Here is a 16778-nt window from a genome sequence, read left to right as displayed (position 1 = left end):
TACAAAGTCCATAAACCGATTTTAGTGTTGCATTGAAGCCAACTGTTGACTAAGGAATGTCTTGAAAGTTCTGTTCCCTTGCTCAGTCCTGCTGGCTCACATGTTGTCGTGAAATCAGCAACGTTGTCTTGAAGTTTCACAGTTTGTGCTGTGAGATTATTTGCTGTTTGTTAGACTTGCAGTCATTCTGATCTCTGTCCTGTTCTGCATGTAGCATGAGTTCCTTAGGCTGTGGTGCAGCATGGGGTTGGTGGTACCCAACAGAGAGACTTGCAGTGCCTCTTGCAGAATGAAATAGCTGGAGAGGATGCATCTAAGGGATGGCAAGTATTTTGGAACTTGCAGTGGAAAAAGCTTTGCAGGAGTAAGATGTGTTTATGTAGTAAAACTTCTAAAAACAGTTCTTTGAGTGGAAAACTCAAAAATAGCATTCTATCTGCTTTTAAATAGATTCCAATTGTGTTCTCTATTAGCACAAATGAAAAGCTGTAGTTGAGGACAGTGCCTGTTTTTAATGTAGCATGGAAATTGAAGAAGAAAAGGAATTGACTTCTAACTGAGCAGTTTTTAAAATTTCATTATTTTGGAGAGCTAGAACTTTGGTTTTAAACAAAGCTATTAAACCTCTCTAGAAATTGTCCACTGAAAGAATGAGGTCTGAAATGTCAATACCCTAATGCAATACATAATGATTTTTTTAAAGCCATATAATTTCTGAAGTTGAATGTGTAGGCTCCACTTGGGTTGATTCCTTTATCTGCTCTTTAAATACATATATGTAAATAGTAGTGTCAGTATGTGGGGGAGGTTTCTCAGCTAAATGAAGCCAATTTTGTAATAGTCTAATGAGATGAAATGAGAAATTTGAGTAATGGAATAAATTGGTACCTCTTTGTTAGGAAGAGGTACACAAGAAAAAATCTGGCTCAGGTTTAAAGAGCAATTGGATTTGGCTCTGAAGGAGTATGTATACACTTAGGCATAATTAAATACAATATTCAAATCTGAGCAGAAGAAAGGCTTAATCAGTCAGATTATATAGAGGCATCTTGAAATGAATAGAGTGTAAGTCCTGGTTTAAACCTGGAGAGGCTTTTGCTAAAGTTACTTCTGAGTGGGGAGAATGGTGGTGGTTGGTCTGTAAACTGTTTGTAGACCATAGGATTGAAAAAGCTACCAAAATAGCACAAAAACTGGTTGCTGATTCATCCTGAACTCATTTCTTTGCACGTCTCTTAAGGACGATGCTAATAAATTACTGATACACAAAGCCTGTAAATGTGCTGCAGTTGGGATTAGAGCAAGAGGAGGTGGCTCCCAACAACACAGCCTTGAATTTAAATTAATGTAGTCTGACTTGTCAAAATGGACCAGGAAACACTGTAAACCCCATCACTCTTGTTAAAACATCCGTGCTTCATTATTATGTGGGGGGGGGGAAAAAAAAAAAAAAAAAAAAAGAATTCTCATAGAACATGCTTAGGCAAAGGCAAAGCATTACTTGCATTTTAGGCATATGTGCATAAATGTGCAGATATGGCAAGGTGATACGTTTTATAGGCTTGGTAGACAAAATGCCTAACAAGGCTTTTTGCTTTGTTACATGTTGGCCCAAATTTGGGCTGGTAGAAGTTCAGATCACCAGTCAAATGTTCATGTTAGCACAGGAGCTATCCAGGTCCAGGATTATCTTCTAAAGACAGTGCAGCAGAGGTATTAGTGATCTTTGAATTGGAAATCTATGGGTTGAAGAAGCTGAGTTTTTAGCTTTAAGATGGTTGCTCAGTGACTGTCACTATTTTATCAATTTTTAGCAGCCTGGTGCAAAGTGAGGAGTGTTTAACAGAGCCAGTTGTAAAATTTTGAGGAAGTGTGTTGTGAAACACATTGTAGGGGAGTTGACAGTGGTGGAATAATGAACTTCCTTCTTTGGGAGAGGATTCAAGAGTAAATGGATCTGTATTTCCTGTGGTTTAGATGTGTTTTTCTGTTGCTGTATCACTTTGTTCTGGCATAGGCATTCAGGGCTAAGATAACTGATTTGTAGAGTGCTGAAATAGCACAAACCCCAGCTGCTGTCCTCTCCTAGAAAATGTGAAACCTTTGAAATCGGTCTTCACTGTCTTAATCTTTCTGCCTTTTCTGTTCCTCTGTTTATTTAAACAGATTTCCTTAAAGCAAAGGGCTGCAGTGCCAGTAGTAAAAATGAAGGAGCTCGATTTATGTCTGACTAATCTGCTGCCTTTGAATCTTGGGATAGCTGGAGTTACTAAGAAAAACTGGCTTAGCAACCATAGTCTTGCCAGTCTAGTTAGGGAAAACTCCCATGCCTGGAGTGGATACAGTGAAATAAGATTTCTCAGGCAGAGTTTGTTTTGTCCAATACTGATTTCTTTACTTTGGAGATGAGAAGGAAGGTGTTTGAATAACAGGTCTCTGAAACAAAGGTACATGGGAGAGAGAATGAAGATTTTATGGTTGTCAGTCCTTCAGCTTTACTGAAATTTGGTATGTGGTATTTAAATAAGGGCTTCTGTTGTGAAATATTATAGGTAGTTTAGTATAGAAGACAAGGGAAACACAATTTCTACTTCAGTTGTTTGTACGAGGATGTTGCAGTGCAAAACAGATGTAGAAGTGTAAGATTACGGGAAATCAGAGATAAAGTTTGGTGTTCCTTTGAGATACCATCAGTTAGCACAGTATAACCACACACAGTATTTTGATACAGTTTTCTGACAGCATCTGCCAATTTCCTTGTACATTTATCATGTCATTTGCTCCAAAAAGCCAGAGCTTATGATCACCATAGCATTGTTCTGTTTGGCCACGCTGACAGTGCAGAGCCAAGGGTTTCCATTCCATAGTTCTCAGTGGTTGTCTACAAAATTCAAATCCAGTTATGCATGCAGACTCTTGGAAGGTTGAGATACAGCTGCACACAGTTGTTTGTGGTGTGAACACTCCATCGGTTGGACAACCTTCACTTCTGAATTTCTTTTTAGAAGTAAAGCTCTTGTTATGGCACTCGAAGGAAACACTTGTGTTGTTATTCTCCAGGGTGAAATATTCCTGATGTATTATGGACAAACATGTAATTATAGATGTGTCTTATATATGTGAAGTTCTTTGGTGTTCTAGGGCCTTATTTTTTTTTTTTTCCTGGAAAAAGTTTAGTAACTGTTTTGGTAATGGTTGCAGATTTTTATATCTCTATGTACTAGATACGGATGGAAACATATTTAATCATATGATGCAGAATTTTGTGGCAACTGAAGCTGCTTTCTGGCTGTAGTGGGTTGACCTTGGCTGGATTCCAGGCAGCCACCAAAGCAGCTCTCTCACTCCTGTCCACAGCTGCACAGGGGAGAGAAAATAGAGCAAAAGAGTCATGAGATAAGGACTGTGAGAGATCCCTCACCAAATACCATCGTTGGAGAAACAGGCTTGATTCAAGGTTATTGAATGAATTTACTGCTAACCCAACCAGAGCAAGATATATGAGAAGTAAAATAAGACCTAAAACACCCTCCCCCCTTGCCAGCTCTACCTTCTCCCCAGCTGTGAAGGGATGTAGGAATGCATGCCATGGTCAGTTCTTCACAGGTTCCTGTCTCTGCTTAGGAAGAGGAGTTAGAATGCTTCCCCTACTCCAGTGTGGGGTCCCTGCATGCGAGACAGTTTTACATGAACGTTTCCAGTGTGAGTCCATCCCGTGGGCGTGTCACTCTTCCATGGGGTGCAGTCCTTCAAGGACAGGCTGCTCCAGCATGGGCTCCCCTCTCCACAGGCTTCCCACGGGATCACAGCCTCTCTCAGGCATTCCCCTGCTCTGGCATGGGCTCCTCCAGGGGCTGCAGGTGCATCAATGCATTCCTGGTGCCCTCCATGGACTGCAGGGGAATCTCAGCTCTGGCACCTGGAGCGGCTCCTGCCTCTGCTTCTCCACTGCCCTTGGTGTCTTACAGAGTTGTTCCTTTCACATGTTCTCCCTCTGCTCTTCTGTGGCAGTTAAAACTGGGCAACAACCTCGTTTTTTTTTTCTTAAGTGTGTTATCCCAGAGTCACCACCATTCCTAACCGGCCCAGCCTTGACCAGCAGCACGTTCATCTTTGGGGCTGCCAAAGGATACCTCTGCCAAACACGGGGAGGAAGCTTCTTGCAGAATCCTCCCCTGCTACCAAAACCTGGTGGCACCAACCCAGTACAGTGACTTTTCCTTATTCTTTGTTTTCTAGGCGGCAGACGGTAACAAGCACTCCTTGCTGGATTGAGCTTCACCTGAACGGGCCTCTACAGTGGCTGGACAAAGTATTGACTCAGATGGGCTCCCCTTCAGTACGCTGCTCCAGCATGTCCTAAAACCCTCCTCTGTCACCAGTGGGCTAAAAATCGAGTCCAGTCAACAGACTTAATATAACAGCTCGTCTGTCGTAGTATTTGTGTGTGGTCCCCATGAACTGTTTACTATCTAAAAAAGGTTTTTTAAAAAGAAAAAAAAAAAAAAAAAAGAAAAAGAAAAACAAAAGAAAAAAGAAAAAAACAGCACTTGAGGTCTCATCAGTTAAAGCACCTTGTGGATTCTGTTTCCTATACTCTGATACTAGATGAAAATTTAGTGTATAGAAAAGCCTTCTTCAGAAAGAAGGGACAGTTCTAAAGACTCTTTAATGGTGTTTTTTATTGGGTATATAATTGAGTGTCCTAATGGTTATCAATAACATGAATAGCTAAGTATATATAATGTAACATGATCTCAAATATCACAGTATTGTGCTGTTCTACATTTTAGCTCCCATAAATAGTCATTTTGGTTTTTTGATTGGGGCAGATATCTCATAAAATTCCAAGACTTTGCTTCCTTATTCTTTTATATTTTTTTTAATATAAGCAGGTTTGCAAGTTGTCCTAAACACAAAAAGGCTTTCCTTATAGAAAAGATAAATTTTTTGCTGCGTTCTTAAAGAGAAATTCCCTCCATTGGAAGGGAAAGAAATGTCTTGAGATTCATCTGTGAAGTCTCAAGACACTTTATATACTTAATGGGGCCTAAAATGAATTCATAATATAAATTCTGAGTGTCCATCACACTAGCAGTCTACTTTCTGATACCCGTATGAGTCAATGCATCTGTTGCCAGCAGTATTGCTGGCAGTGGTGTAATTCGGGACTTTTTTTGTACCTTGGATCAAATGAAACGAGTGGTTTTTCTCATGGACTGAGAATTTACCATGGCTTTGGATATTAGATTAAGTGCACAAGGTTATTGGCTTACCCCTTACATCTGTATTTTTTTCATTGAATAAGTCTTAACCCTTATCTGTATTTTTTTCATTTTCATATGTCACTAAAAATAATAGGGTTTAGTTTTTGGAGCCGTATACCTTGAAAAATCATTTCCCGGGGTAAGCTAGACTCTTTTTGTTTAGGTTTTAAATAGATACAGCTTTTTAACATATTTCAGTAACAGAATTTAAATTTCTTATCTGAGTCGCTTTTATAGTTTACTTACACACCAGATCATACGCATTCATTATGTCATAATGGGCCTTGTTATTAAAAGTAGTTGCTTCTGCAAAACCTCTAGAATAGTGGTTGCTGAGGTATGACCAGCGAAGGAGGACTTACAGGTTCTTCATGACAGTGCATGTTATTGTAAACCCTTGGACACTACAGCTGCACCATATTAAAAATATTCTGAAATATATTCTACAAATAAGTCTGGGTTGGGGATGGGTTGGGAAACTGTATAGAAGGGTTATTCTGACTTGAAAAATACACATCTTACTAACAATCTTGTGATCTAGCTGTCTGTCATTCTTTTGTTATTGTGGCAGTAGCAGGATTGCCTTTGTCTGTTTTTTTCCATGGTTTCATCAATTACACTAGTTCTGTACTTTGTAAGTACAGCTAGTGATAACTTAGCTTTGAGAACAAAAATGTGGCCAGTGTTACAGCTTTTAATCACTTGACTGAATTGATGATAGTGATATGGATATTTTTATGCCATAATGACTAGGGCATAGAAGCAATACCAAAAATCAAGCCTTGAGAAAATGGGCCAGACACCTTCTAAAAATTGGCAAAGCAGTTACCAGTTTGTGCTAGTTTTACCAGTAGACTAATGTATTGGTAGAACTTGTGAACCTAAGAGATAAGCTTCATGCGTGTTGCATTTGCCTAATATGTGAATACACTAATAAAAGTTTTAATTCTCACAATGGCTGTTTGGTTTTTTTTTTGTTGGTTTTTTTTTTTTTTTTTTTTTTTTAATTGATTGCTATCTATATTTTTTTTGCTGAAGGTTAGGAGTTACACTAATCCACCCAGTTAAATGGTACAAGTGTCCTGCATGTGGTGAGTGGCAAGGTAGAGTTTAGATCTTAATACCACTTTCCATGCAGCTGTTGTGGAGGTTCTGAATCTGTGTGTGTTCGGTGGTTGGTACAGACTCCTACTCCTGATGGAGTTTATTAAAGCAGTTGTTTTTCCCTGCCACAGTCAAATTGCATCCTACTATCTCAGGTGTTTACTTTCACCTGTGAGACAGATAAGAGCAACTTGTCTGGTCAGACTCACATTTTTGAGCAGGTTGCAGCCTGAATCTGTTGGGTGGCCTAATTCTGTGGTCTCCTTGCTGTGGATATCTGAATGTGCCTTTCACCTGTGGCAGTGTTAGTTGCTTTGCCTTGAACACTGTAGTAACTTCGACTCTGCCTCTTTTTGGGGTGGGCACTTCAAGGAGAGTGCCAGGACCCTGCAGACAGTGTCTGGATGCAGGACCTTTCTGGTCTGTGCTGAAGTCACTTTTTTTGACTTCTGCTAGTACCACCGAAATGTTTTCCTGCCACTGCTGTTCCAGCCACAGCTTAGATGCACAAGGGAACTTAGCTGTAATGTTTGCTTGTCTGTGTTTCATTTAAATGTCTTTGGCAGCTCTTGACTAACTTTAACCTACTCCTGTTTCTTAATCCAGTGCCTTTCTGACTTACCCACTACTCTTCTGCTCTTCTTCAAAATCATGCAGATGACTCCAGCATCTTAATGCAGAATGCCTCTGGTACATAAGGAATGTGACTTCCTCCCTCTCCTCTTCTGCCAAAGTACTGCTGTACAAAATAGAAAATTTAAAAAGTGAATTATTTTTTTTTTCAACGAGGCTATTTTGCAAAATAAAACAACTAGCAAACAGGAAGTACCCAAGTGAAGATGCTTTCAGTAAAGCATGGGGAGCCAGCTGCCTGTATCATGGAGCTGGAAAAATTCTGCACAAGCTTCATGTAATGTTGACTCTAATTCCCTGAGCTGGGGTTCTGATCTCTCTTGTCGCTAGCCCTGCCTGAGCTTGGTGTTCATAGTATATTGAAAGCCAAGTAATCAAACACCAGGTGGTTGATGTAAACATCCAAGCCTAATTTTGAGTTGCCCTTCGGCAGCTTAGAGGCACAGAGTTGAATTTTCAGAGCCCTTCCTCCAAAGAAAAACCTGATTTCATTTATAAGTTATCTCAGGGCTGAGGCTTTGAGAACTATGTTGAATGCCTGGAATTCTGCAGCTTTAAACTGTGAGAACTTATGGTTGAGTGTCATAATCTCTGCATGTTTCCCCTTTTTGCACATGGCTCCTTTCTAGGGGGCAAGATCCCTTCAATGGGCATTCTCTACTCATATTTCAGCATTTTGTATGGGGTGCTTTGATTTCAGGTGGTGTTACACAAATCTGGAACACCATGAGAGTTGTGGTGTTCTCTTGTTTTTATTCAGGACATTGTGTTTAACCAGATCTTAACTTCCTTGAGACCAGTTGTAGGCAAGGAGAGTAAGTAATTTAACTTTTAAACTCCATATAAAATTAACAGGGAGAGGTAAAATCTGAATTTGGCTGTCTGGTAGCTTAGGCTGTTGGCCAAGGAGCCTGTTTTAAGTGCATAAGGTGCATAAATATCTGCCTTAAGAGGTTCTCCAGTGCTGTCAAAGTAGTAAACTAAGATTTTTAAGAATAGTAGGTTTAAAGTAATTAACATAGAGCTAGAAATCACAACTACTCTACTTCATCAAGCTCTTTGTTTTCATGTGTCCGACTTTTTTTGTGTTGAAGTGGGAGGGTGTGAAGTTTGGGGGTTTGATAAACATCTACAGCTCTGAATAGCTGGCACAATGATCTGTGTTTGTTTTAGCCTTGAAACTTGTCACACTTCATTGTGGTTACAGTTTTTTTTTTCTTTTCTTTTTTTTTTTTTTTTTTTTTTTTTAATCATTGCAAGCTGAAATTTTACTGCAGCTGGGTTTTGAGTTAAAATATTGTGAAATACAGGATTTTGCTATACTCCGCCCACACAGTGTTTTACTTGACTATGAAGTACTGTTCTTTTTACCAAAACAAGTTTGGCTAACCTAATTTTGGAGATGCTGAAGCTTCAGTGCTAGCTAGTGCTGAAGCCTCAGTGAAGTACTGTCTTTGTTAAAAAAATTATAAAAATAGCAAATAACATCCCAGCTACATTTAGCAACCGCTTCTGGAAGGAAGAGAGGAAGTTCCACCAGAGTCAAATCCTGTGATCCCCCTGTCACGCCAGCAATAGAAACAGATTCTGCCCCCACATGTCTTGATGGGATTAGTGTGCACTGCACACCAGCGTTGACCAAGGCCTCATATTTTTGTGGCTTTAATGTGCCAGGTCAACGAATCCACACAGTCCAAAAACCATGGTTTTCTTTGCCTCTCCCTGTCTAGAGGCTGGGCCCCTCTAAGCCTGGTTATCCTCCTTTCCCTGGGGATGTCTTGCCTTCAAGGGGATCAGACCATGTCATCATCATCATCATACCTGGCAGTTCAGCTGTGGGTTACTGGAGCTGCTTCTTTTTTGGTGGAACTGCTTGTCTGACTCTTGCTGTCCTCAGTTCAAGCACCAGTTGTGCCAGAGCAGCAGTGGGTCTTCCATCCCACCTCCTCATGTTTTCTCCACCATCACACAGGGAGGACCACAGCTCAGCTGGTGGGGTGTACCTTCTCTCCCTATCTGGGGGTGATCTGCATTTGCTGCCAGAACCTCTAATCTGTATTGATGAGATTTGGAGAAACCCTTCTTTCATCTCTTTCCTGAGCTTCTTGTGATTCTTCTCCATCTTCTCATTTCTGCACATGTGTTTCCACAGTTGCAATTCTGGCATGTGTTGGGCATCTGCAGATGCTTGGAGCTTTTTGCTATATACAGCACAGTCTCCTCTGTGTCCTCCTGCTTCATTACTGCTAAAGCAGGAGAGTATTCTTGTGGCCCAAGTCGTCCAAGCTTTTGCCACATTATTAGTGTACATGGTACCAAGTCTGGGCCTTAGGCATTGTTGGGTCCTCTGAGAAGACAATCTCTGCCACTGCCGTTTCTCTCAAGCGTTGAATCCCTTGTTCTATGGTCTTCCACTGGGTCTGCTGCATGTAGAGGTCATCTGCACACGGATATCTTTGTGCCACACTTCCCAGGACTCGTTCCCAGAGACTGCAAGGGGTAGCCTCCCTCATTATTCCTTGGTGGATAACTGGATCATGTGACAGGGAGCCAAAATGCCTCTCTTCAGTGCCATCCAGAATTGTAGCCTCACCTGCAGCATCCCTAAGATGGACTTAACCAACTAATTAGATTCATCAGGTTGTTGAGTGTAATCCTTTCTTAGGCCTTGAAGGTCCTTCAGGAAAAAGGACTCAATAGTGACTTCTGATCTTGTGCCAGTTGCTAGCCTTGAGGGCCCTTCCCTCACATCATCATCATCAGCCACTGGCTGATCAGTTTTGGTTTTGTGTTTTTTACCTCTTGTGGTAGGAGCAAAAGCCATTGGTTTAGGCTCTGGTTTAGCTGCAGCCTGAGTGATGGGGGTAGCTGCTGATTTATCATCTCCCTGCGTCTATCTGCTGCCCTATGGTATCTAGCAGCATGCAATAATTATACACTGGGGTCCACCTTATTGCAATGAGCTTTTTCTCATTAGAATCACCATGGCACTTCTCTTCCAGGTATTTCTCCACCTGTCTGGATTCTAAATTTGTTCACGGGGAAATTCCCAGGCTATTGGATCAGAAAATTTCCGTCAAGGTTTGGTCTGTTCTCTCACATTCTTCACACCACTCAGGATTTTCCGTGACTGGGTCCATGCCTGGGTCAGGGGTCTCATCAGCCCCTCTGGATATCTCAGCCCTCATTCTAGAGGAGCTGTAGACCACACAGAGGAAGCCTACCAGGTAAAATACCAGGAAGGTGGTATCCTTGGCATCCGGGGAAAACTGAGCATTCTCTAAAGGTGACGTAACATTTAAAGGAGAAGAAGGAAAGGAGAGTCTAGGAAGCTTCACCCCCTGGGTGAAGCTGGGTGCAATTACTAATAAACCCCCAAAACATGTGACTGGAACTAGAACACAGGGTAGGGTGAAGAAACAATGAACCATATATATTTCCAACAAACCCCGGTGCCTTTGTAAACTCCCTAAAAATTATCACCTCGCCCCCAGCAAAATATCAACCTGAATCTCTGCCCCTGTGTGTGCCAGGAATGATACTGGAGCTATCTATGGATAGCAAAACAAGCCTAGGAACTGACCAGAGAGACGCAGTAAACTCAAGCAACACGGTGGGTACTGAGTGCTTAATCCCAATACTAAATAAGTGTAACCAAAATGCAATCAGTGCAGGTTTTTTTCCACTTTCCCAGCCCCACCTTGGGCACCAAAATGTTTGTCCTGGTTTGGGACAGTTTTGGGAGGAAACTTCCCAAAGGGGTCTGCTCTGGAGAACAAATTCTATGAGTCCCTCCCTCACTGATCTAGGAGAAAAATCTCCTTGGAGAAAAGTGGAAAAAAACCCTGTTTATTTCACAAGCACAGTAGTCACAAATATATAAAGAAAAAAAAAAGTTAAACTTTTAAATAAACTTTTAATTAAAAGTTTAAAAAAGTCCTTCTGTGGCCTCAGTTTCTCTGGGGCTCAGCCTGACATCCAGACCTGGTGTGCAACCTGGGAGGGAGGCCCTGGTGATTGTCCTGGTGTCCCAGACCAGAGGAAAACTGAACAGTTCAAGAGAGGGAAAAAAACCCCACAGTCCTGGGAAAACTTTTCGTGCCTTGGCTAATGAGGAAAACCAGTGAAAAAAGCAGAGGAAAACTCCTGGTTTTTCTCTCACTCTGCATTGCTGTGAGCTCGGAGGTGATGCCTTGGGAAGGCTGACCTGGAACAGAGACTGGACAGAGCTAGAGAATAAAGTAAGTATTTATTGAAAGGCCTCTAGAGTACATCTTGAGCAGGACAAGAGCCTTGACCAGGGCTACGCCTAAGGTAGACCCAAAATGGTCACAAAATGATCACAAAATGGCTGACCAGTCACGAGGTCTCACATTTTTGTAAGTTTTGGTCCATTTGCATATTGGGGTTTAATTGTCCAATTGCAGCTTCAGGTTGTGAAGTCCCATACCTCTTTTCTCTCTTCAGTCCACCGTTATTTATACTTTTGGGCCTGAAAACTTGCACCAGTTGTCCTTGGTCTTCAGCAGCAAAAGGATTTGTTTTGTCTGCCTACCCTGTGGAGAGAGCTCACTAACACTTAGTATGAGGCTCAGAACTGCACCCCTGGGCAGCACAGAATCTGGAAAACATGAAAGCTGAAACTCAGGGCACCAGAGGGAACTGAACTCTTACCTCTGCGTTTTGAATGCAAGCCACGAGAAAATTCCACTGCTCCCCCAGCCCCCCTGTCTCTCTGGCTTAAATCTGCAGGACTATTTCTGGTCACACAGCAGATCAGACAATGGGGGATACCCTGCATCATAAAGTCACCCCAGTACCCCTGCTCAGGACTTAATTTGCAACTGAAGCTTTATCTCTATTAAGAAAGTACTAATGAGATATGTTTTTCTTGACCACTTAAGCTTGGCTAGTGAATAACCATCATAAACAGTATTAAGAAGGCCTTTTAAAAAACTTCAGTCATGTTGGTCCTGTTTTCCATCTCTCTTGGGTAAAAAGTTCTCTGAGTAAGGTTGGCATCTCTGCTCTTGGGAAAGCACAGTGTGTGGAGCAAGGTTCTTGCCCTGGATTTTCACAGCTGCAAGAACTAGAACCAAGGATTCAAAGCTGAGAGCAGTCTTTGATGTTGCATTAGCTGTTGTTTCATTAACTGTGATCAGGATCAAATCTAGTTACAGAAGAAAAATGAGTGAGAGTGGATATGTAGAGATGTCAGGCCTCAGTGCTATTGATCCTTCTCCCCTGTGTGGAAAGATCTAGAATGGATTTGATACAACCCAGTTGCTTGTCCTGTTTCTCTTGGAATAGGACCCAAAGTGTTTGTGGGCATAGACATTCTGGCCCTACTGTTTTCCCAGCAGGGGAAGGTGAAACAAAGCAAGCTTCTGACACTCTTGCTGCTGTTAGCCGCAGCATTTTTGCTCTATTTGCTTGCCTAGAAGTATAGTAAGGTATCATAAAGAATTTATGCCTCATAAATTAATTGAGCTTATGAGCAATGTGTACCTGAGGCTGCAAATTCAGTTTGATTTTAAAACTTACTCTGTTTTAGAGCGTAGCATTCTTGCCTTTTAATTTAGAAGTAAAATCCCAAGAACAGCTGTTGTGCACTTAGGGTGGAGGATTATTAAATGTAGGTTGCCAGCAGTTGCAGTTTATCTTTGGGTAAAGAGTTGGATGCTCTCCATGGGTTCATATTCAATCTTGGAGAGGAGTTGTTTAGAGGATGGTCACCTTTGATCAAGGAGTAACTAGACAGGGAGACCAGAGCCTCAAACATGCACTCAGTTTCTGAGGAAACTGGAGTAGAGACAGGTGAAGGAGTAGAGCCAAGTCCTGGACCAGGGGATTGCAGATTCCCCCAGTTACCTGCCACACACTCAGAGCTCTTCAGAGATGCCAAACTGTTGGGCAGATACACTGGAACTGTCTAGATGCATGAATTACTTTGAAATTACACCAATGCATATTGAATTTAGAAACACTTCAGAAGACCTGTCTCTTTGGTTTGTGTTGCACGTCGTTGAAGGGTGGATCTGCAGAATTCACAAAGTGAAGCTGAGAAAAATGTGTGTGTGTGTGTGAGCTGGTGAGATTCATGTGGGGGTTACTCAGCACGGATTCCCCAGGGCTTTCACACCTGTGTGTTGGTGTATTTTTTTTTTTCCCTGTGGTGTCACTGATGGAGCCTGTGGTTAAAACCAGAAAAAAGCCTCAGGCAGTAGAGGCGAGTTCTTGGGAGAGGGGCAGGGCTTGATTTGTAGTGAAGCTCTGGGAAGAATCACACTGATCTTGCTGTGAAGAGATTTGTGAGCTGCAGGAAGAATGACCCTGCTGGGAAACACCGTGTGAAGGGCAGTGTGCTGTCACAGGGGATGTTGATTCAGGTACTGGCCCAACTGGAATCTCTTATGGGCCTCAGCCAAGGGGCTCACAGATAGAATTTAGCTGTGCTGTGTGCCTGTGCTGTGCTTCCTCATGTGCTTGGTGCCAAAGCTGGCAAAGGCAGAGGGAGCCTGGGCTGGTCTCCCCTGCAGGCATAAATGGATGAAAATCAACAAGGTCCACTTGAGGCCTGAGTGGATAATCACTACCCAGGCTGCTGCCTAATAGTGGGAAAAGCACTTTTGCCTTATGTTTTTGTAAGTGGTCTGATGAATAGCAAAGGGCGTTAAGTTTGGTAGAGAAGGTCCTGGAAGAAAAAAAAATAAAAATTAGTGATGAACAAATGAAAATACCTTTTGGATGAAGGGCTGTCAGGGATCTGAGGAGCTCAGCAGCATGGCAGGCTGTGGGTTGGGATGCACTGTGGTTGCTCTGGAGAGTTCTGCCTCCAGACTGGACATTCCCAGCAGGATCCTGAAGTGCGCAGGAGATGCATCTTCCTCACGGAGGTGTGCATTCATAACCCAGCATCTCTTTTGGTACTCAGGCCTGGAAAATGATAACATTAATTTAGAGACAGTAATCTCCTTCTAGACAAGTACACTTATCTTTTCTTCTGCAGCTTCAGAAGTCTGAGAGTCCAATGGGGAGAAAAAACCACAGCAATTAGCTGCACTGCTGTTAGTACTGATGGGAGGGAAAAATGTCTTCATAATGTATGCAGACTTTGAGGTTTGTGCAGTGTACGAAATTAAAATGGGCAAAGAGCCAGGGCTGAGGAATACTAAGGTTTAGTAAAACAGGAAAGGTGATGAGAGCTGAAAAAAAGAATGAGAGGGTGGCTGATGCTCAGCTTCACGAGTGATACGTGGTCACAAAGGCACCCTGAGCAGCTATCTGAACGCTTGTGATAGGCATCTGCCAGTTAAAGATCATAAAACTCATTTTCCTTTTGTTACAGCACTGATGGAGTCGTTGGAGAACAGGAGCAGGTTTAATGGAAATGGGGCTGAGGAGCACAAATCCAGTTTTGCATCTCTGGTTGTCAAAGCTGAGGCTCAGCATAGTCTTTTTCTGCAGCAACTTGAATTCAAGAATGAAGAACCCACAGCACTTGTCCTGTCTCCTGGTGGTTACCTGCCCACAGGGATAAGCAGTCTTACAGATAAATAGTAATAAATAGCCCACAACCTCTGTGGGAAGAGGTTTGCTGTAATATCTGCATGAATTTTTATTCTGAAGAAGACATTTTTTGCTTCTTCTTTAGTGCTTGTGCAGTTCTTGGGAGTGTTCAAGTGCTCCTTGGCAAGTAGTACATCTCATCCTGTACCATGAAGGTGTTTTGTGGTGGGGTTTTGGGAAGGACAGCTTTATTTCTGAGGAATTTAGAAGAGAGTCTGACTTAATGAAAGTCTGCAAGACTTTTTTTGTCTCGTGATCTTGTTCTTAAAAGGTTTAAATCCAAAGTTAATGGATTTTTGTGTGACAGCAGCCACGCTTGTAAAAGGTGGAGAAAACACTGTGCTCTTCTGAGGCCCTGAGGAAGAATATTAAAGGGGAAATTTTTCCAGAATACTTATTTGCCAATAGCAGGAAGCCCTATTAGAAAGGGGGAGGAAGAAAACAGCTTCAAAGTTTTCTGCTTTAAAACAGGGCGGGGGCAGTAGGAATGGAATTAGCCTGCAAGTAACAGTCTAAATATTTTAATTGTGCCCGGATTGCACTGGTTTGAAACTTGCCTGGCTGATGGAGCAAAGCCTTAATGAAGTGAATCTTGAAGAGACTTAATTTCAAGCATAGGACACTTTGTCATAAATGTGCATTTTATTTTCAGCTTGCTGTGTAGTTCTATTTGGCTGACAAAAGCAGTGTGGCAGAGGTGTTCCCTCTGCACTGAAGACACTTGGAAACAGGTCAGCCATCGGTTGAATTATTGATTTTGTGTGATGTAAGAAACTCACTTGGTGCCTCCAGGAAGGCAGTTCTGATCCCTGTACCACCCCAAGGATGAAATCTCAAGGTCAGTACTCCCATTTCCCACGTGCACGTTCACACATACCCTCTTGGACCTTATTTCTGATCATGTTTTTGAAATCAAGGAGGTCTAACAGAGGTTTGCTGCCGTAATGCCATAATTACATGATAATGACCATAATTTGTGTGTTCCCTCTGAGCTCCACCCACAGTTATGAGTTTACACAAGTGAACCCTTGGGAGTGAAAACCCTTGAGCTCATCCCAAAGGTGGCTGTAAAATTTTGGGATCTGTTTGTAGCCAGTGCTCCCCCCAGGTGTGCTATGAAGGCTGAGACACATGAGCAGAGAGAATGATTTATCCTGACTTTGGGACAATGAGCAGAAATTTGGAAAATTGTGTCTCTGGCATGGGATAAGCAAAGATTTCCCTGGTCTGCCCCCAGTCCCCAAGTCTGTTGCTGTCAAAAGGGCAGGTTTAGAAGAACTGATGTCCTGTTAACAAGCACTGCAGTATGTGGCACTGGTCATAACAATTGATGATTATGGGCCTGTTGTGTCTGACTGCATGTCTAACAGAAAATAAAGGCAGATTAATTTCTGACTGTGGCCTAAGGACCTCCAGTGTCCTTGCAGAGGGTGGTGCTAGCTTAAATTTGCCATGACCCTATCAAAATCCAGCTCCATGGGTGAGCTAACTTTTGAAAAGCATTTCTGTTTCTTTGATATTAGGCCAAATCATTGAAAGTCATCTAATTAAGGAAAAAAGTCATCTAGTTAAGGAAGTGATTAAAAATAATGGAGAAGCAAGGGAGTAATTTGTGGACTTCTTCCCATGGCATGGGGTGATTTAGTGGCAGATCCAGTTCAACCCAAAATTCATGTATAGGATGCTAATACTGGTGTGCCTGCATCCGTGGAGCTCTGTCTGTAGGACTTTTCCTCAGCTGTGATTGAATTCTGAAACTGATGATTTCTAAGATGTGCCCTTTGAGATATAGGTGTTGCCTCATTTTATATTCTCTACTGCCCTGTGCTCTGGCTGGCTTTGGTGAAACCTTGCCTTTCACTGAGTAATATGGCTTTTTTAAAATTCTGTGTTCTTGTTATCCATGTGGTTAAGAAAATGTCAATTCTGTGACAAGCCAGGTCCTTTAGAGTCTTCTCCCGACAGAAAAGAACTGATCAAGTGTGCAGATTAAAAAGGAATGAAATACTCACACTGAGCATGACCGAGGAAATACCATAATTTCAGAAGTTAAAAAAAGAGACTTCTTTTCTCAGCCTTGCTCTCTTAAAAAGTGTTTTTAGGGGTTGTTCCACCCAGAAGAGGCATCAGATTCTCTCCACGCAGGCATCAAACCTCCTCAGCCATGGGAGGGAAAGCGATCTGCTGAAAGTTGGTGTGGAGGAG

General features: G+C 42.2%; 1 protein-coding gene across 6 annotated transcripts in view; it reads left to right on the top strand.

The window, feature by feature from the left end:
* SMAD2 (SMAD family member 2) overlaps window positions 1-6222 on the top strand; it is a 49783-nt gene extending 43561 nt beyond the window's left edge. For all 6 annotated transcript variants that reach the window (XM_066339149.1, XM_066339148.1, XM_066339151.1 and 3 more), the window contains one exon: window positions 4240-6222. In XM_066339149.1, coding sequence (XP_066195246.1) covers window positions 4240-4363 — 124 coding nt within the window. In that variant the 3' untranslated portion in view covers window positions 4364-6222. The remainder of the gene's footprint in view (window positions 1-4239) is intronic.
* The last annotated feature ends 10556 nt before the right edge of the window (window positions 6223-16778 follow it).

The sequence above is a fragment of the Sylvia atricapilla genome, chromosome Z, assembly GCF_009819655.1.
Source record: "Sylvia atricapilla isolate bSylAtr1 chromosome Z, bSylAtr1.pri, whole genome shotgun sequence".
In the NCBI taxonomy this organism is placed as follows: Eukaryota; Metazoa; Chordata; class Aves; order Passeriformes; family Sylviidae; genus Sylvia; species Sylvia atricapilla.
This window is presented reverse-complemented; position numbering and strand designations above follow the sequence as displayed.